The sequence below is a fragment of the Tinamus guttatus genome, unplaced genomic scaffold (genome assembly GCF_059628265.1).
Source record: "Tinamus guttatus ecotype Peru unplaced genomic scaffold, ASM5962826v1 Tinamus_guttatus_pri_ptg000223l, whole genome shotgun sequence".
Classification (NCBI taxonomy): Eukaryota; Metazoa; Chordata; class Aves; order Tinamiformes; family Tinamidae; genus Tinamus; species Tinamus guttatus.
The window spans coordinates 1,511,863-1,532,097 of NW_028288757.1; the positions used below are offsets into that span (position 1 = coordinate 1,511,863).

Sequence of the window (20,235 nt, forward strand, 5' to 3'; positions counted from 1 at the left end):
ACTTGAACAAATACTGCTGCTGCTTCTGTGCTGAGAAGATTCCCTTTGTAATCTTCAATTGTGGGCCAGTGAAATTCTCCCTACTCTTTGTAGGGATGGTGGAAAAGGCTTGGAAAGAGAATTTAAATGATTGCAGTGGAGTGAGTGACCTGTATCTCTTTGTGCTTTGCAGGAAGAAAAAAAGTTTACAAAGACTGTGCAAGGGAAGGTCCAGAGCAGTTACCATCACTCAATTCAGGAAATTGGAGAGCTGCTGAAAAAGAGACTTGATACCATTAAAAAACTAAAGATTTAAGAAAGGCATCTTTGACAAAGATTCCAGGAGAGTGACACCAGAGTCCCAGACGAGCAACATCCGATATGCCATCACTTTAATCCAGAACTTCCTCATAATGCATGAAGGACTTAAGATCTTAAAACAACTTTTTTTTAGGTATTACAGATGTATTCAGCTGATTTGAATTACTGTACATAAACCAGAAGCAGGGACCCTCGTCAGGGTTTGACCACTTTTTATACATGTTCATAAGCATATTACAGACGGAGAAAATTAACTTTCTTCCCTTTTGATCTCTAGAACCAACTGGAGATGGTCTTTAGAAGCAGCAATAGAAACCAGTGTAAAGCGTACATCTCAGAGGAGTTGTATTTTCATCACCATACAGTGTTTATAAGGTTTTTTTGTATGGTCCTTGCCTTAGAAATGCCGAAATTGTAGATGCCCGCGCTGAGCCGCCTCCACTGAAATGAGCCAGTTCTGGAGCTGCCTGTTTTATCCACAAGCCGCCCGGTCCCGCCGCCTTCCGTGTGCGGGTGCAGTGGGAGAGGTGACTTTGCACTGGAGAAACACCCTCCGCCTACAGCCTCCAGCAGCTCCCAGCCCTTCGGCTGTAGCGTCCCAGCTACACCCGGCCTGGTGGTGGTGCAGGTTCCTCCCAGGACTGACACGGAGAGAACCGCTGGAGGGAAGAGGTGGGTGGTGTCAGTTCCCGCACAGGTTGTTTTCCCGGTCGGAGAAGCAAGCCTCCGAAGAGCAAACTTGGCCCGTAAGCGTTAGAGAGAAGGATGGGAATCAATGTTTCAGCAAAAAAAGCCAGAGACCGTGTATATAACAGCTGCGGTGAAGTCTGACACTGCAGTCTCCGATTTCATGTCAGTTTAATGTAAAGCAGCAATCATCATGACTTTTAAAAAGTGTATTTAGATTATTGAAACTTTAAGACTTAAATATTTTAATAGAAATGAAATCCTATTGGCTTTGGTTTTTAAGTTGGCAGAGGTAACTTTTGCTTCCGCTGTGGTATGAGGCTGAGAATGCTTTTTGTAACTGTACGCTTGCTTTTTGCAGTTGATCTTTGATTATTCGAGTACTAGCTCATTAGGCGTTCTGTTAGAAAGTGCAGTTGCATCATTTGCTCCCACCGAGTCTGCATTTCTGCTGTCTTCTTTTTTTCTCTCTCGTTTTAAAGGAGTAATGCAGCCTGAAACTGGTGTAGGCATAAAAGCACGTGCTGCACCTCCTATGCGAGGGACAGGTCAGGCTTCTACAGATTCCTCATCTTCTGATTTAAAGCAGCTATTATCTGAAGTCTATATTTAAAGTTTTAAGAGAGCTGACAATCCTACCTTTGTCATCTCTTCTGAATATGTTTTGTTAGAAACGCTAGAATGTTGATGAGAGTATTTTTTTAAAATAAATCCCCTGTGTAAAATTTGACACTGCTGCTCTTGCTGGATTTAGTTTCCCTTTGCCCTGTCCTAAAGGGAAGGAAGGCTGCCTCCCTACTGTCTGAACCAAGAGGGATGTGCTGATGGTTTAGTTGCAATGTCTGGTAAGTGCTCTGGACTGGAGAAGTACCAAAATGTGTTAAGTTTGTTTTATAGTAACACTTTCCCTGAACAAACTGAGCTGTCTCATACGTTGTATAAAAATACCTTTTTTTGGAACGAAAGGTGTGCTACTTAAATTAAAGCAAGACTGATGACTCAAGTTGATCCTTTGGAGTACGTGGGGTAAGTGAGAACAGCCCCGGTGCTCCGGGTGCGCAGCTCGGAGGAAGCGCTGAGCCTCGCGCCGCACTGCCCGGTCGCCAGAGGAGAGGACGGGCCGCCGGGACGGGCACTGGGCGCCGAGCGCTGCCCGCGCGTGGACGGGCCGGTCCCGGCACCAACGGACGTCGGAGTCTCCTCGTGCTGCTGCGACCATGGGTGGAACCGAACCAGTCCCACCAAGAGCAACGGTAACACGTAAGTGAAGTGAGTTTAACACAGCCAAGCTTTTAAAATCTTTCATGCACCAGAAAGCAGAACTTCCTTTTTCTTTGTTTTCTTTTTCTCTTTTTCTTTCCTTTTTTCTTTTTTTTCCCCCTTTTTTTCTTCTTTTTTTTTTCCCCTTTTTTTTTCCTTTTTTACAAAAAGAAACATTTTCTGTCTTGGTTCCCTTAGAAGCAGAATTGAAACTTGGGGGTGGTTGTTTGTGCACGAGCTGGGCTCGTGGTCCCTTCCCACGGCTGTGTTTGGCCGGCTCCTTCCTGTACTAGTACAGCACAAAACTATTCCAGTCAGGAACGCCAGCCCATTCCCAGCTCCAGGGGTTAATGGGTGATGAGCATGTCAGGCATGAAGCTCTGGGATTTCTTGGTAAATGTTTTACCGAGTCAGGGACCATCTCTTTATGCTGTTTTCTTGGGGAGGAGGCACTGTGGGGTACAAAAGGGGCTGTGCACCCGCGCTTGGTCGAGGGGGAGCTCAGGGTGTACCGTTAAATATATCTTTCTTTTAAGAAGTGTGTGTTACACCCCAGGATACATCCTACAGGGCGTGGTAGGGGTGGATCTACATCCCCTTGCTGCTGTTCACCCTCTGCCCACGCTGCTTTTGATGATGAATTGAAAAAAAAACATGGTTTAAAAAATACCCCCTAAATGCAGACACGGAAAACACGTTGGCTCCGCCGCCTCCTTCCTTGTCCTATGTCGCGATAAGTCGCGCTCAGGCCCCGCCCTTGGCCCCGCCCCTTTCCGGGGGCGGTGCCGCCCGTGGCCCCGCCCTCGTGCGCCCCGGCGGCAGCCGCGTTCGCTCCGCGCTCCGCTATGGCTGCGGCGGCCGCCGCCGGCTCCCTCCTCCTCCTCCTGCTGCTGGGGCTGGCGCTGCCGGGCGGCACCGCGCTGCACACCAAGGGCTCCGTGCCGCTCGACAGCGTCACCTTCTACAAGGTACCGCGGCGGCGCCTCCGGGGACGGCGGCGCTCCGGGGACGGCGGCGCGCGGGGTGGCGCGGCCCGGCCGCGCTCGGCGCTGCCACCGGCGGCTTCTCGCCGGCGCGCGCGCTGATTGGCCGCGGAGCCGCGCTCGGCGCGGCGCGGCCAATAGGAGCGCGGCAGCCGCCGCGGGCGGCCAATGGGCGCGCTCCAAGTGGATCCGCGGAGAGAGGCGCTGCGGCGCCGGCCGGGCCCGCCGCGCCGCGCGGAGCGGGAAGGGCCAGGTCTGGGTGTCCGAGCAGGGGCTCTCGGCAGCTGCCGCAGAGCCTCGCGGTGCCACGAGCCCAGGTTAGCGACAGGGGAGAAGCCCGCGAGGAGCGAAGGGCTGAGAGGCGGCAACCAGCCGAGCCGGTTGCAGTCGCCCCGCCCGCGCAGCCCGCGAGGAGCGAGCAGGTTATTTCTCGCCACGCAGCAGCCTCCCCCCGAGCGTTCCGGGTTTTGCTACGGCTGGCAGTTTTGGATGCTTTTACACGAGTGCGTTCTGCAGCCCTCAGCAGTTTCTGGCGCTTTGGCAACACGTAGGGGGCAGGGGAATCGCGCGGTCAAGAGGGGCTCGCAAAGCCAGCAGCCCCGGCACGGGTTTAACGTAACCAGGGTCCCTCCTCGTGGGGGAGGCGGGAAGAGCCGGAGGGTGCTCAGCAGGCCCCGGAGCGGGGCTCCGCGCTGCCCGTGCTCACGCGGCGCCTGCCGGTGTCGCAATCCGCCTTCCCGCGTGTTGCAGGGCCCTTCTGGAGGGAGGGAAGGGCCCGCACGAGGCGGCAGGGCCGTCCCCGAGCCCCTTTGGACGCAGGAATCGGTGGAGGCGCCAGGTCTCGGTGTATCGAAGCCTCCTGCGGGCACCGCGGCCCCTCGTGCAGAGAGGCTCAGGGAGGACCTTCCTTTCGGCCTCTTGATGCCCAACTTCTGACTTCCTTTCGGGGTGACGGTCAGACTTTAACTCAACCGTGGGCACACCGTGGGTATAACTAAAGGTATTATCAGATTCCCAAAATATACCGCGTAGAATCTTTATCACACCGCGTGGGAATGCATGTGCTCGCTCTTTCCTCCTTCTACTCCACAGTGAGTCATTTTCCAAAGTGCTGATTATTACATTTCCATTCTACCTCTGCATCTCCCCATTGCTTTGGAAAGAACAAGCTGCAGCAACCATATATAACTTATTTGTTCAAGCCTGACATGTTAAGGATTGCTCTTTTTTATTTTTTTCCAGGTGATTCCAAAGCATAAGTTTGCCCTTGTGAAATTTGATACCCAATACCCTTACGGTGACAAACAAGATGAGTTTAAAAAGCTGGCGGAGAGCTCGGGCTCCAGCGAAGATCTCCTGGTGGCTGAAGTAGGAATATCAGGTGAGCAGCTCCCAACAGAGCAGTGCATTAGGGATTAGTGGGGAGGAAATAGAATTCCCTGGGATTTCTGCTCCAGACAGGCTTTGAGGTAATTCCGATAATGAGGAGTCAGGCTGGCGCAGCCTGGGCACAGTGAAATGCGTGTGTGCCCAGCCTGGGGCTCCAGCGGGGAGCGTAGGAGTGTCAATTATCTAATTACATCTCGTTAATGAAGCAGGCCAGCGCACATGGCTAAGCTGAATGCCACCCTCATTCTGTTTTATTTTATTTATTTCCAGAGAGAAATCTTGTTGGTTCATTTCTGGGGAACTGAGGCGTCATGAGAATTGTGTTTTAACATGGTCAAACAAAACAATCACTATGTTATTAATTCAGTGTAGGGAGCCTCCCGTTTATTGCTGATAAAGCACAGATAGTGATTATTGCACTGCAGCCGGAATGACTTGATGTTCTTGTGATTCTCTGTGACAGAAAAACACAGAAGAGTTAATCACTGTCACCTTTCTTGTTCTTGCTCTATAGGTCGACTAAGAATTTAAACTTAGGGGAATTTTCTTACTGGAAAATTTCATCCAGGTTGATATCTCTAAACATGCATGGTTTTACATGGGTAGCCTAGTGGAAATCTCTAAAGCTTTTGGTCCTGAAGAAATGTGCAGTTTCTGCATGATCAGATCATCTCTTGTAGTTTGGCATGCTGTCAAAATAAAATGGATATGTGTACACTCGCTGTGCTTAATTTGGAAAAAAAAAAAAAACCTCCAACCATAAATCAAATCGATCGATAGGGCTAAAAAAAAAAAAAATGCTATTGATTTTCTGTAAGGACCCAGCTTGTGGATAGAGTCCTGCTGATGTCTTTACACTATCACGGTCACAAAGAAAGTACCACGGGAGCCTTGTATTTTTGTATGAAAAATCTAGCAATAGTTCATCTTGCACAAATGACTTTCTGGAGTGTTTGTGTTTCAGTGTACAGCCTTTCCCTGCAAGGAAGTTATTAGGAAATGTGGAAACTATAGAGATGAAAATTCAGGATTTGGGTGAGGAGGAAAGATACTAATTGTTTTTGTTTTTTATTTTGTTAACAACATGTGCCATGTTCTGTTTTTTCTTCACAGATTACGGTGATAAACTGAACACTGATCTGGGTGAAAAATACAAGCTGGATAAGGACAAATACCCTATTTTTTACTTATTCCAAGATGGTGACTTTGACAATCCCTTACCTTACACGGGGGAAATCAAAGTTGGGGCTATTCAGCGCTGGTTGAAGAGCAATGGCATCTACCTGGGCATGCCAGGCTGCCTGAAAGAGTACGATGTGCTGGCCAGCAAGTTTGTGAGCGCCTCTGAAAAGTCAGAGCGCCAATCGCTGCTGAAGAAGGGCCAAGAAACCTTAGCAAAAACAAAAGAAACCGATAAGAAGTCAGCTGAGCAATACTTGAAAATTATGAGCAAGATAGTGGAGCAGGGAGAAGAATTTGCTGCTAATGAAGTTGTCCGAATCACAAAACTGATTGAGAAGAACAAAATGAGTGATGGGAAGAAGGAAGAGCTCCAGAAAAGTCTCAATATCCTTGCTTCTTTCCTGAAGAAGAATAGTGAAAAAGATGAGCTCTAGTATGCTGGAGAACTTTGTACAAGCTGTGAAACACTGGCAGAATCCTAACCAGTTCTCCTTATACAGGCAAACTTCCCCCTGGCTTCAAGAGAGCAGCAGATTTCCTCTGATATTCTCTATTCATTAGAAGATCAAGAGGAAGACATTCCTCAAATGAAAAAAAAATATTCTAAGTATTTTAAAAGTTACCTTAAAGCAAGATGACAGTATTGTGTAATACTATTAAATAACAGTGTTAAAGTAGACAAAAAAGCACTGGATTGGCCTGAAGCACATTCCTGGTGATTTTTACAGCCGTTCCCTGACAACAACAAAACTCGGTCTCACATTCCATCCTAATGTTTTAAAAGGTACAGAAGGGCTTGGTGCCTGTCTCATTCCCACCTTTCCCTGTTTTTTAGTGTCTGCTTTATTTTCTTTAATTTTCTCATCCTCGTATCTGCTGTTTTCCCGGTAGTGCTGCGTGTTGTCTTGTTTCCCTTGCGTGCTGTTGACTAAGTGACCGTTTTCCCCCTTTTTTGTGCTTTCTCCCTCCATGGTTTCCATATCTGAAACCCTTTTTGATACTCTGATAGAGGGGGAGTTAAGTCCTAAACAAGGTGCTATTACGCTTAGACTTGCCCCAGTTTATGCAGAACTGTGATTTTTATTCTTTTTCCCCAAAAGCTTATAATTTAATTCAGGTGAATTTCCTGTGCTTTTCAGCCACATCTCCTTCATTTTTTTTTTCTTTACCTATCCTTCCCCTTCTGACTTTACTTCCCAAGTTTAAAATATGTGTGTGAGGAGACAAATAAGACCACTTAGGATGTTTTGGGCAGTAGTTGCACCAATAAAATAACTTTTTCCAACCTTGTCTTCAACAATGTTTCATATAATCAACCTAAACCTGCAGCAGCATGGGGCAGTTATAAATAAGGTCTTATAACAGGAACTAAAAGAATTAATGCCCTTACCCTCCCTCTCTGCTGAGGCCCAGGAGCTGGTGCTGCCCCTGCTGCTTGCAGTTTGGCTGGCTTCTGTTGTCCTCCTGACCACAGTTTGAAGAGAAACGTGTTTTATGCATTTTTGCCTGAAAACTGCTTTAACCTAAGCAAAAGCGCTTTCTGTGGGAGCTTTGCTGCCTTTTGAATCCTGGGCTGGGTGCAAGGAACAGATACCCCCGTGAGATAAAATGTATTAACAATGAATACTACACTAATAAATCTGATTCCAAGTAACAGCTGCTGCTTACGCTGCTTTCTTGAGAATCGACTGCTCTTTTCTGGAGTTAGTCGGGAAGGCACCTGTCACCTGGAAGAGAGGAACGCCCCAGAGAGGAGGTTTACAGCACCTCCCTCTGCCCCCAAGCGCTTTCCCTTGGGGAGGAAAGTGGTTCCGTGGCCGGGGGCCTGCGTCTGCTACCGTTTCGGCGCGGCTGAGGGGCCGTTTCCCTCGTTGCTGCCGAGGAGCAGCTGCCCGCGCGCTCCCTTCCTCGGGGGCCGCCGGCGGCCGCGCGCGCTCCCCTCAGGGCAGCCCCACAGGTGCCATCAGGGCGGGCCCCGCCCTCCGTGACGTCACCAGTGGGCGGGAACGAGCGGCGCGAGGCGGCCGGGGCTGCCGTGAGGCGGGGGAAGCTAAGCAGGGTCGCCTCGGGTCGTGCGCTGGAGGGGCGACCCGGCGCGGCGGCTGATGCAGCGCAATGTGCTGGGGAGGGGGGCGGGTGTCACCTCACCCTTGCGGGGCCGCCGTGCTCGGGCCGCGGGACCCCGCGGCGGCCCCCGAGCCGGGCCCGCTCCGCGCCGGGGCCGGGCGGGGCCGGGCGGGGCGGGGCGGCGGCGCGGGCAGCCCCGGAGCGGCGCGGAGCGGAGCGGCGGCTGCTGCCCATGGCCCTCCCGGCGCCGCTGGACGGGGGGTGGCAGGAGGTGAGAGACGCTGCGGCGACAGCCCTGGCCCTTCAGGGGGAGCCTGGCCCCAGTCTGGGGCACCTGCCTCCTGGGGACACGGTCCTCGCCCCGCATGGAGACCCTTCCTTGGCCCCTCATGGGGGGTCTGACTTGACCCTCCTGCGGGTCTCTCGTGGGGACCTTGTTTGTCCCTTCACGGGGATCTTGCGCTGTCTTCCCTCATGGGGAGCCTGCCTGTCCCCTCACAGGGACACTGTTCCTTCACAGGGATCTTGTCGTGTCTTTTCTTATGGGGACCCTGTTCCCTCTCTGCCTCTCCCTTCACAGGGATCTCGCCCTGTCCCACCTTGTGGGGAACTTACCTTTCCCTGCACAGGGACACTCTCCCGTCCCTCTCTGGGAAACCTACCCACAGGGACGCTACCTGTCCCCTTGTGGGGACACTGTCCTGTCCCCTATGCCCCATCCCTTCCATGCACTCCCAGCCATCCCCGTCCTGTCCCCGCGTCCCGAGAGGACGGCTCCAGGGCGAGGAGCCTCGTGCTCAGCCTCATGGTGTCCAGCGTGTTGGGAATGAGCTGCAGAGATCCCAGGAAGGAAGGACGGCAAAAAAACACTGAGCTCGCGCTCTCCTTCCCCCCATCCAGGTCTACTCGGCTCTGCAGTGGATCCAGTTCACCATGGCCTTGCTGAGGTAGCGCGTGCCACCAAGCTCGCGACAGGACTTGTCTCTGTGACACCGTTTTCCGCAGGAACGAGCGAGCCCGCGGAGCCCCAGACGTGGCCCTCTTCCAACCCCTGCTCTGTTTTGTCAGTGTTATAGGTTCCAGCTCCATCATTGCCTACGCTGTCTTCCAAAACGCCGTGCGGTCCCCTGAGGTAAGGACTGCGCCTCTGCTCTCGCCGGGTCGGGTGCTGGCAGCGCAGGTGGCAGAGAGCCGGGTGTCCTGCTAGGGGTGACAGCAGGTCTTGGACTTGCTCTACTGCACCTGGGAGGCAAAGGGCTCCCCAGGATTTGGGCTCTTTCTCCACAACAGGTTTAAGGGACTCACTGTGCTCCCTTGGGGAGAGCAGCTTCCTCAGCACTGTGCTCTCTGCAGCCCTGGGAAAGCCCTTGAGGCTTTCAGGTGCTGTGCCTGGGAATGGGGATTTGCTGGAGTTACCTCCCTTGTGGGGCAAGGAGTGCAGAGGGCTGAGGATCTCCATGTAGAAAGCTGCTGACGATTTGCCTCTGTGTGAAATGCATTTGCAGGTCATTGGCTTTGGGCATTTCTGAGTAGTTTTTACAGGCTGGTATGCTGTGAAAGCTAGCGTAGCTCAACGGTGTTGCAAACAGAACAGGCTGCAAAGCGTTTTTTGTTGTGCTGAATTTTACAGTGAGGCAAGTCCTGACTTTGAAAAAATTTGCTCTGGCCATGCCCAGACAGCGTCAACATTTCTAATGCTAAAGCGGTGGGACTTGGAGGCCAATCCGAGGTGCCGTGAGAGCCTGGTGTGTCTGGGTTCACCGCGCACACACAGCTCGCGTGTGCAGGGAATCCCACGTGCCTGGAGGGTATCGGCGCTGCTGGTCGTGCTGAGCAGCTGCCGTGTTTGCAGGGATCCTGGATCTCCATCGCGAGCCTGCCGGGATGCGCGTGCGCGGAGCTGATCTTGCGGAGCCCACGCTCCTCATGCAGGGTCTGTGTGTGGACCATGCACCTTCCAGGCTGCTGCTGAGAGCGGGACAGCACAGATCTGCTATGGCAGAGCTGCCTTGTGCTTTCCTTGTTTTCAGAGCTCCTCATACATTGCAGGTCTGCTGGGCAACCCAAGGACTAGGGCGTTCAGGGAAGTCAGTAAATCCCCCTCGGAGAAGGGCGGTCGTGCAATCAGGCCCTGGATGTAGCAGGGTGGGAAGGAGGATGCGGGTCTGGGTTTGCAGGGTGAATTTGCCCTGCTTGCAGTAAGATGGACACTCTGCCTCCCGGGTGGGCAGCCTCATGGAGACCAGCATGTTGGGAATGAGCTACAGAGATCCCAGGAAGGAAGGAAGGCAAAAAAGGGGGAGTTAGACACGCCAAGCAACCTTGCTGAGGTTGTCCTGCACCAGGTGCCATGGAAAGCCGGGAGCTGCAGACGTGCGTCGCTCTGCCGGGGTCCTCCGCGGTTTTGCGGGATGGAGCCGGGTCTGGCAGGTGCCCCGGGGACTCGTGTCCCGTCGCGGCTTTGCTTCCCCGGCGAGCAGCCTGGGTGCTCCTGGTCATATGACGGGGCCATGGCTCCAGAGCGGCTTGTGAGCTGCACATGGTGCTAGCCACACACGGGCCGTTCCTGTCCGAGCGGGCCCAGATGTTTCAGCTCAGATTATTACTGCAAATCCGCCCGGGATGCGATGGATACCAGCTGGCATCACGCTGGCACCCGGCTCGTGCCCTGCTGCCTGGGGGATGCGTTGCTGCTGTTTCGAAAGCAGCAAAATGTCTCCCCCTCAGCCCTGCTGTCCTGGTCCGGTGGGAAATTTGTAAACAAAGAGGCTGGGAGAAATCTAAACTGGCCATAAACAGCTCATTCCCTGAGTCATGAGACTCCAGAGGAAGACGTTTCAAAACAAAACACTCCCGAGGCTGAGAGGAGAACAGTATTATTACAACTTCCCCTACTAACCCCAGCCCAGGAAATCAATTATTGAATTCTTGAAGCTTAATTTCTGTCTCAGTGGGGTCAGTTACACGTTCAGGACGTGCTAACTCGTTCAGAAGCTGTGATGGCAGGGAGTAAATGTGGGTTTTCCCCATCGTGGCAGTGGGTTGTCTATGGGCAGCTGGGACACAGCAGGACGAACGTGTGTGCTCTGGCCAGGCAGCTCATCCGAACCGTTACGCCCCCACATTCCCTTCCTCTATTTTATAAATACTTTTTTTTTTTTTTTTTTCTTATTCTTGTTTTTTCCCCCCCTTTTGCACTCATCTGCCTTTTACTTGCGGATTATGTCATTGACTTCTTTATTTAGGGTTGTGCCGAAACAGCTCCTCAGCCAAGCAGCACTGCTTCCCTCCGGAGGCGCCACCTTTTCCTCTGCAAAAATTGCCCCTTTGCTTATGCAGAGCTGCTTAGTTTTAACCTGCCACGTTCTCAACCTGGATGGCAACCCCAGGCTGTCACCCCTGTGACCGCCTGCGCTTCAGTTCTGCACTCGCAAGGGGAAAACTGCATTTATAACTGGTTAAAAGAGGCGTTTGTAAATGCAATGATGAAACTAGCTCTGGATATTTAGTTAGCGGCAGCACTTTGAGCAGCCTTGCTGCTTAATGGCACCATGGAGCCCAGGAAGAGCCCAAACGGGATCTTCCCTAAAATGATGCCATGAGGACAGGTCTGGTTCTAGCAGATTTATCACTTATCCATCTCACCAAGCTCTTTGTCTTGATTCAGGGGGAGAGACAAGTCTAACACACTGTGATGGGTGGCAAAATTTTACTTAAAGAACAATACTGGGGCAAATTTCACCCAAAGGCTCAGTCCTACAAAACAATCTTCCCCAAACAGAGGCCTCTTGAAATGTTTTCATGCTGTGTTTAGCATTATAATTTCCCCTTGGGGGGGAAGAAAAAAAAACCAACATTTTCTCTCCAGGATTCTGAAAATTAGGTACCAAAGACTACAATTAAGAACGTACTCAATTAGGTTAGTTCTCCTCAGCAGCTGCTTTCCTGCTAACAATGAAAATGTTGGCCAGAATTTTGCACAAATATTTTCCTGCGCTGTTTACAGTCCCAAATATCTCAGCTTTTGGCCAGTGCATGGGAACTGGAAGTGGACTGGAAAATGCCATTAGAAAAGACACGATTGTTGCAGATGAGCACGGTGGAGCAGAGACCAGCGCCTCTCACAGTGGGAATTAATTTGGCATATAAAATGCTTTCAGTTTTAGTCACCAACTGAAATTACGTGGAAGAGACAGGGAAAAAAAAAAAGAGAGACTTAAAGGCTTCCTCAGGTCTGAAGTAATTTGAATTTCCCAAAAGTTTGATTTCTGTATTAGCTCATTTAACCCATTCTGCAGGATCAAAATGTTTTCTGTGTGATTTGATGCTGTTCTTGGATCCTGGGACATGAGTGGCGCCCTAGAGAGTGCTTAGGGCAGGGAATCTATATGGAAAAAGCCCCGAGTGCAGGAATGAGGGCAGTTCTCCTGTGTGGGGAGATCTGCCCTAGCAGAATAGCTGGGTATCCGGACAAGGGGTAACGCCGCTGCTGCGGGTGATCCCCGGCCCCGCTGAGCTCCTTCCCTTTCCCCAGGTTCGCCCTCTCTTCTACCTGAGCCTCTCGGACCTGCTCCTCGGCATGTGCTGGCTCGCCGGGGCGCTCCTCTACAGCACGCCGGCCCCCGAGGAGGATCTCATCTGCTACAACCTGCAGGCCACGGGGCAAGTGAGTAGCCCCGGCGTCGCGGTTCCTGCTGCTGCTTGGCCCTCGCTGCCGCAGGTATCACCCCTGGTGATCAGGGCCACGGGCAATCATTTCCAGACAAATTTTGGCAAAGACTCCCTGTGGGAATTGGACTTATCAGGTCTCTTCACCTCAAGTGTAAAGCTGAGATAACAGTGCTTGGTTTTTAGGTAGGTCTGGTTTGTGGGAGGCGGTAAAGGAAGCAAGCGGAGCATGGGATCTTGTGGTTGCAGTGCTTGGGCTGCTTGTGTAAAGTGAGTTGATGGGTCTTAATCTATTTCCTGTTGAACAAATGCCAGGGATTATCTCCGCGTGTCCCGCACTGCCGCTTTTCTATTCCTCTTAATGCTTCCTCCGTTCTGGGCAGGAACAGACACGTTTTCCTATTTGCCTCAGCCTGGACCTATGGATCTCTGATGTTACTCATGTAAATGACCCTGTGGTCCTGCTGCTCTGGCCCTATCCCCTCTCATGCAATTCCCAGGATCTTCCCTGGTTGTTCGTGCCCCAGCAATTTGGTTGCCTTCCAGGATTTTGGGATGATTTCCTGTGCTTCAGCCTAACTGAAGTGGAATGAGTGAGATGTCCCTTTCCTAATGTTTTACCTTTGTCTCTCGGGTTCCTATCCTATTCTTTAGGGTTTGCAAGTCACTGCTCTCCAAAAGCCCTGCAGCAAACAACCTAGCCTGGGCCAGAATCGTGGTTTGCAAGTGGTGATCTTTGAGGTTAAGTTTCTTTTTAAAAGGGCCCACAAAAAAGTGTCTAGGAAGGACGAGCAGTTTTCAGGAGCCTTCGTGTTCCTCGTGTGGGCTCGGCTGCATCCTCAGGGAGTGTGATGGGACCCACAGATGCAGAGCAGCTTTTGCTTCTCTTGTTTGCCTCTGATTTTTCTTCGTACTGCTTTAGAAGCAATGCTACTTGTTCACCTGGAGTCAGGGAGCAGGAAGGAGTGTGTAATTTGGCCCCTTGGGAATGACACAGGTGGTATCAGAGACAGTTTCTAGAAGAAGGTAGTGGGGACAATAAGGACAGCTGAGGAGGGACTTTGCAGAGCCTGAGGGACTGATGGTTTTTCCCACCTGTCAGGGCAGTGTAGGGGTGTCCAGGGTGCCACCACGTCCCTAGGTGGCCACAGGGTCGCCGGGCCCCTCTCCTGTGTTCCCGTGTGCTGCCCAGGCTGGTGGCCGCTCCTGGCAGGAGAGGTGGCATCTGGCAAGTGTTCCCGCTGCTGTTTGCTCTGGGAGGAGTTGAAACAAACGGAGCACTTGCCATAGCAACTGTGCCCGCACGTGACACGGCGCGGGACACCGTCCCGAGCACCCTTGCGTGCTGGGAACACCTTGTGCGTAGGCAGGAGCTCGCAACAGGTTTGACGAGCGCCTTCTGCAGAGCACAAGTGATCTGTAACCAGCTGAGGTGAATAAACAGCTCCTGGCCCTGTCCTGCCAGCGCTGAGCACACAAGCCTTGCAGAGGTTTCATTGCTAATAAACAGTCTAATAAACATGTGTGACAAAAACACCTAGAAACTCTAGAATGTGCCATGCGAGCCGGGCGGGCTAGGACTGTGTAGCAGTGACGTCTGCAGTTGGCAGCCCTTGGAAAAACCCCTGAAGTCCTCCCCGTGAAAAGGCTGCCTTGGGGAATTGCCATTAGGAGCAGGGCAATGGGCTCACCCTACTGCTCCCCATTGCTTTATTACCAAGGGCTAAAGTTAATGCAGATGGAAGTCCCCTCGTATCCGTGCCGGGAGCAGGTTGCTTCATTCCGTGGACTTTCCTTGTTTAGGCGCGAGACTCTTGTTTGAAGTCATGATAATAAATGTCAATAGTGCTTTCTTCTATTGGACAATAAATGTCAATAGTGCTTTTTTTTTGCTGTCCCTCGACTTTGTCCTTCTCTCCTCCCTGCCTTGCCTTTGTGCAGCGTTGAGTTCAGAGGAGCGATTCGGTTTTAATGACGCCATTCCCTGCCGTTCTCCCAGCTCAATTCCAGCAGCTGTCGAGTGTCCTGGCAGGCTGCGCTCGTGCTGGCGGGCACAATGAGGCTGCACAAGGCTCCTAATGAGGGACTCACGCGTCCCCCAGCTTCATCCTCTCGTGCTGAGAGCAGCTCAGCCCTCTGCAGCCCCGAGCCGGCTCTCGGGAGGGCACAACTCCCTTCTCCTTTCGCCAGCAGCTTCTCAAGCGGCTTTTGGTTTCCTCTTCCAGAAGAGAAGGCAGAGCTGACATTCTGTGAGCTCTCTGAGGTATTTTCAAGCACTAGGAAATTATCTTTGTGGAGTGTTTTGGTGCTTCTCCTCGGGAATAACCGAGGAAGGGCAATGAACCCTCATTAAACCTCCTCTAATGAGTTGCAGAGCCACTGTAATGTTCCGTCAGCAGCGCGGCAGCCCTTCGGTCTCAGCCTCGAGAAAACCAGCCAAGAGCATTGGCAATCTCAGTGAAGGAGAGCAGGTTTCTTTATTTAGTGGTTGCTTTCCCGGGCTTACATGATACCACGACAACAAATCTGTGCTTCCTTCCTTAAGCAGAGGACAGCAAATCAACAGAAAAATTCACTAGTTCAGCCCTTCCTCTTTGCCTTTGCTGCTGAAACATGTGTTTCCTGTAAGAAACAAAACACACAGATATAATGAGTAGGCAGCACTGTTTATATTGGCTGCCTGAAGCAACCAGCACTGGCTTTTCAGGAGCAGATGCAAGATAAATTTGTTCTGTCATAGGAGATTTCATATGTTTGGTGTCATCCTAAACTAGAATCCTGGGCCATGAAACTCACCATGAGAAAATTTATATCTTTTCTTTCCTCCTGTTTTTCCCATGGAGGAGAAAAGGGCACTTAGCACATTAACGCAGGCTCACTGTGCAGAAACTGTGTTATCTTCCCTCACTTTCTTCTTTAAATATACTATTGTTTTCTGAGTCTGTGAGTTCACTGTGTAATGAGCCCGTTATGTGAGGAGCAAATCTAAGTGCAGCATTTGTTGCATTTCCTAATGAATGTAACATAAGGAGGGTCAAAGAGCCTTTGCAGCCTTTGCAGTTTGTGTTAAAAGGTTTGTGGCCAAAAAGAGAGCCCAGTCAGAAAGACTTTGTATGTAGGACTGTCCTGCTGTCATCAGCTCTTCCATCCCTGTATGCAGGGCAAAATGAGGCTTCCTTTGAGCAGTTAAAGGTGAGAATGTCTCTTCAACCTGACTTTTCCCAGTTGTGTCCCACTGCAGCCGAGCAGATGTGAGCACAGGGGCTCAGGAAGGCTGCACGTGCCCATGGCTGCACATTCATCCCGCGCTGTGCAGGGAACCTCACCTTTGGTGGCCACTGTGGTGCTTCATGTCCCATATTTGGGGGACCTCAGCTGAGCCTTCATGGTCATCAGCTAAGGTCAGCGCTGCAGAAACTTGTCCTAGGACTGAAATCTTGCCTGTTCCTATTTCTCAGATATTCTACGTGGCCTCTTTTCTGTACACTGTCAACTACACTTGGCATCTCTACGTGGACCTAAAGATGAAATACAACCAGAACCTTTACAGGATGTCTCCCCCGGTAAGTGGGACTCTTGTACGGTAACTGTTGGGTGCCAAGGTCTGACTGTGGCGTTGTGGCACTTTAGGAGGTGCATACAAATCGTGCCATGAGGACTCCGAAGGCCCTGCTGCTCTATGGGTTTGATGTGTCTTGCCCATGTCATGAGCGAGCAGCAGAATTAGGGCTAGGTCTGAAAGATGTGGTGTGCAGTACCAAAATAGGCAGTGGGACACCTCAGAGAAGGTTCCAGACTGGGCACTGGTGAAGTGTTTCCACAATTGGAGGCAGAGCAGTTTGAGCACCTGGTTTGCTGCTTCACAGTCTTCTGCTAGTACATAGCAGAGGAATGAGTCTCTCAGAAGGACAGAAAAGGAGGGGGTACCTGGACAAGCTGGAGCTGAGAAGTGACAATTTTTGCCTTGACGTTATACAGCTTTCAAGAGCATCTGTAATAGACGGTAAGAGTTTGAGATGGAAGGTGTGACACAGTGAGGTAGCAATGGAATGACTGGCGGGTTCTGTGAACAAAGGCCAGTCCTCACTTCCTCATCACTGCCCTCTATAAAAGCCCTTTTATGAACTGGTGCAATCACTGGGAACCGAAGAACAAGGACACAGTACTCACAAATCCACCCTTGGAGTTACAGGCTAAGCAAACACTCCACATGCTGCATGACCAAAATCTCTCCTTGCAGTTGCTTCATTCCTCACACCTGGCTAAATACTGAGGCGCCATTTTTTCTCTGTAACTAGAATTCCTCCAAATATATTGCTGCCAGAGAACAGGTTTATGTACCTCCTCTTGATGAAATCATCAGCCCCATCCCTGCATGCAGCTTTTCTCTTCCTTGGACATTTGATGTGCACAGCATGCTCTGCATGCCCAGGTATCTCATGTCTCTGTGCAGGAGCACCTATCAGACCATATTTCTAGGACTCTCCTCTGTAGGATTTGGGTTCATTTGTAGGAGCAGTTTCTTTTTTACTAAATTCTCTTTCAAAATGCATCATCTATCATAAATTCTCTAGCACTGCAGAGGTCATACCTGGCGTGTGGATGCCAGCTGCCAAGGTACATTTCCAGTGCACAGAGACCAGGACACTGCAAATCGTTGGCATTGTGAACTCTGCAGTGTTGATTTGGTGAAGAGTGACTTGCCATGAATCCTACCTTGGAAAGCACTTCCAAATTTTGCTTGCGTGGCCATTGAGAGGCAAAACAAACATTTGTGCTCGGCCCGAGGATTAAGCAGCACTTGTTGAACTCTCTGAGCTGTTGAAAATGCTCGATGAGAGCCATTTCCTGTGCACCAATGGCTATATTGAAATGATGATTTAATTAAGATCTTTGGACTTTGCAGGTTGTAGACTACACCAGTTACATTGGCCGAGCAGCAACTATCTTGTCCAGGTAAGACTAGATTCCCCCTGGCAGAATGATGCAGTTTTAGTAAACTAGAGTGTTCTGATCCCTGCCCTCTATGTCCTTTGAAGCAAGTATTAGTAAGACCTGTGTTCATCAATGACAGGGGTGAACCAGCAAAGTTGGAGCCAAAGTCTGTGTTTGTCAGGGCTTTTCTCCATCCAACAGAGTTAGAACTATATGGCTTCATGTAGGTTTTCTAATACTGCTCTCTTTAACAATATATTTCCAGTATGAATGCAATGGCAAAAGTTAGGCTGTTAAAGTGCTCTTCCATAACAGTATCAGTAAAAACAAGTGTAAAATACAGTATAGTGGCAGGAGCAAGAACGGTGTGTGGGTAGTGGTGCAGTAACTGTCATGGTGTCCTCTCTTCTCCTTAGCTTGATCCCTTTTCTTCTGATGGTGCCCGTGTTTTGCCTGGGAAACAGCAGTAATTGCTATCAGAACTTCAGCCAGAAGCACGGGTGAGCTGCAGGCTTCCCTGCGCCGGCCTCGCCGCGCTGCACCGCAGCAGGAGCTCAGCGTGTCCCTGTCCTCCCCTCAGGTGCCTCCTGATGCACACAGAAATCGCCGTGTCCCCCAGCGAGCTCCCAGCGCTGAGCAGCTCTGTTTGCCAGGTCATGTATTACTATGGCATCGGCGTCTTCCTCGTTTCCTTTCTGATCAGCTTCGTAGCCATTCTGGTAAGAAACACGTCCCTGTGAGAGGGAGTTTTGCCTGTTTTCCTCTTTACGTGGGTCACAGGTCCCTTTGCTTGCATGATGTTCAGTGGCCTCCCAGGATTGCTTGAATGGTACCATGGACCAGCCAGTGTCAGGGGAAAAACTCTGTGGTACTGCCTCTCTTCTGGAAGAGTGGGAAAATAGAAAATACATATAATTGTGCCACCATATATCTGCATCTGGAGTCCTGGGTTTCGTCACCCTTCCTCAAAAAGGATTTAGCAAGTGGGAAAGGCTTCAGAGAATGACAGCAGAGATCACCCAGTGCATGGGCAAGCTTCTGTCCAGCAAGAGACCAAATCAGTTAAGATTCCTCAGTTTGGAAAAGATCACATGCCAGAAGACTGCTACCCTTGCAGGAGCACACTGTGCATGGCACGAAAAGGTCTGAAAGACCGTAATGAAGTCCTGGCTAAAAAAGTGTGGGATACTCTGTAGCAGATGAACAAATCAGATCAGAGCATGTGCATAAAATACAAGCTATATATGCTTATTCTTTCTAGGTTATACTCGTTCAAGCCCGTGGTTTGTACAAAAGGTTTGTAAACTCCACAGGATTCTTGGGAGATCAACAGTGGGCAATGATTAAGGTGGTGGAGCAGCGAGTGGTGTTTTACCCCATCGCGTTCTTCTGCTGCTGGGGCCCAGGTGAGCAGAATCCTCAGTTACTTCCACAATATCCTTCTAAGACCTGATACATGACAATGAAATGTGAAACACTGGGTTAAAGCAGCACCTTTCTGTCTATTCCTTTTCACAGCTGTTCTCCTTGGAATACTGAAGCTGATAGTTTCAGCAAACAACAAAGTCTACATGGCTCTCTTTATTCTACAGGTAAAAGTCTGCAATCACTTATGTGTTGCCTTCTCTACTTGAGCAGTGATACTGGTGTTTGCTTGGTTCTAATCTCTACTAGACAAGGCCTATTTCTAGCCTCAAAGATCACTGCAGTGTGAGCTTAAATCTGATTTGTACTTTGGTTGGCGAATATTTTCTTAGTTGTTTTATGTTTTTCATGGGCCTGTAAAGGCCACCCTAACTAAAATCACAATGTCAGAGAAATCATAGAAAACATGACTAGATGGGGTCCCCTGAATTCAGTGATTTTTGTTCCATTCCTATGAAAGACCAAGTCTGCAAATGCAGTTCCCTCCTGGCGCTGTCCAGCTGCTTGATGTAACTGAGGAGGCTGCAATTAGCAGAGATGATTAAAATAACGGAGAGATCCCTGTATCACGTGGGAATGCAGTTAGGTAAAATCGTGCTGTAAGTGCAGGCCTGGCGTGACGCAGCAGGGTGGACAGCCCGTCCAGGCGTCGTGATGAGACAGCCCTGATCTCCCCTGTGGTCTCCGCTAGGCTCTGACCGCAGCGTCCCAGGGCCTCCTGAACTGCCTCGTGTACGGCTGGACGCAGCACGTCCTGCTCGCCCTCAAACGCGGCGCCTGCCGCGACGTCGACACGCAGACCCCTCTGCTGCGCTCCCAGAAGAGGTTCTACGCCAGCACCCTCCCTGCCAGCCCCCCGGACGCAGAGCTGCCCCCCACGTCCACCCTGCTGTGACGAGTTCCTGCGTGGGACAAAGCCTGAGCAGCCTCCTCGCGGGGCCTCGTCTTGTTTTAGCAGCATCAGCCAGAAACGCTCTTGACTTCCTTGGTCTGAACTGTTTCAGCATCAACAAAGTTAAATGTAATGAAGGAAAAGCCCGAGCAGATCTGTCAGAGACAGTTGCTTTTCAGGGTCATTATTTATTTTACAGATTTGTACGGACTTTAAATAGATTCTATAAATGTGGTAAATCTTTAATACGGACTCTCTCCTTATGGAAATATCTCTAGAAATGCAGCAAATTACATGTAACAGTTCTGAGGTCTGGTATGGCTCCTCAAGGTAGGTGGTCATATTTTACTGCTCTTTGTCAGGTGTTTGCCATTACAACTTAACAGTAAAGAAAAGATATTTTTAAATCTATGACTTTCTATTTACTACAAAAATGAAAAAAAAAGT

General features: G+C 50.6%; 3 protein-coding genes across 3 annotated transcripts in view; all 3 read left to right on the plus strand.

Moving 5' to 3' along the window:
* Positions 1–1,990, plus strand: part of NAA25 (N-alpha-acetyltransferase 25, NatB auxiliary subunit) — a 28,217-nt gene extending 26,227 nt beyond the window's left edge. Inside the window, exon 24 of the mRNA XM_088525081.1 lies at positions 173–1,990. Within this exon, the coding sequence (XP_088381207.1) occupies positions 173–295 (123 nt within the window). The 3' untranslated portion in view covers positions 296–1,990. The remainder of the gene's footprint in view (positions 1–172) is intronic.
* Positions 1,991–3,060: 1,070 nt separating this feature from the next.
* On the plus strand, positions 3,061–6,333 carry ERP29 (endoplasmic reticulum protein 29). Its single transcript, XM_088525082.1, has 3 exons — positions 3,061–3,215; positions 4,473–4,611; positions 5,733–6,333. Exons 1-3 carry the CDS (start codon positions 3,093–3,095, stop codon positions 6,233–6,235), a joined length of 765 nt encoding a protein of 254 aa, XP_088381208.1. The 5' UTR covers positions 3,061–3,092; the 3' UTR covers positions 6,236–6,333.
* A 1,734-nt stretch (positions 6,334–8,067) lies between these two features.
* Positions 8,068–20,056, plus strand: TMEM116 (transmembrane protein 116). Its single transcript, XM_088525161.1, has 11 exons — positions 8,068–8,139; positions 8,769–8,815; positions 8,937–9,000; positions 12,403–12,534; positions 15,995–16,099; positions 17,443–17,492; positions 17,888–17,971; positions 18,052–18,190; positions 18,733–18,877; positions 18,990–19,063; positions 19,588–20,056. Exons 1-11 carry the CDS (start codon positions 8,101–8,103, stop codon positions 19,789–19,791), a joined length of 1,083 nt encoding a protein of 360 aa, XP_088381287.1. The 5' UTR covers positions 8,068–8,100; the 3' UTR covers positions 19,792–20,056.
* Positions 20,057–20,235: the final 179 nt, after the last annotated feature.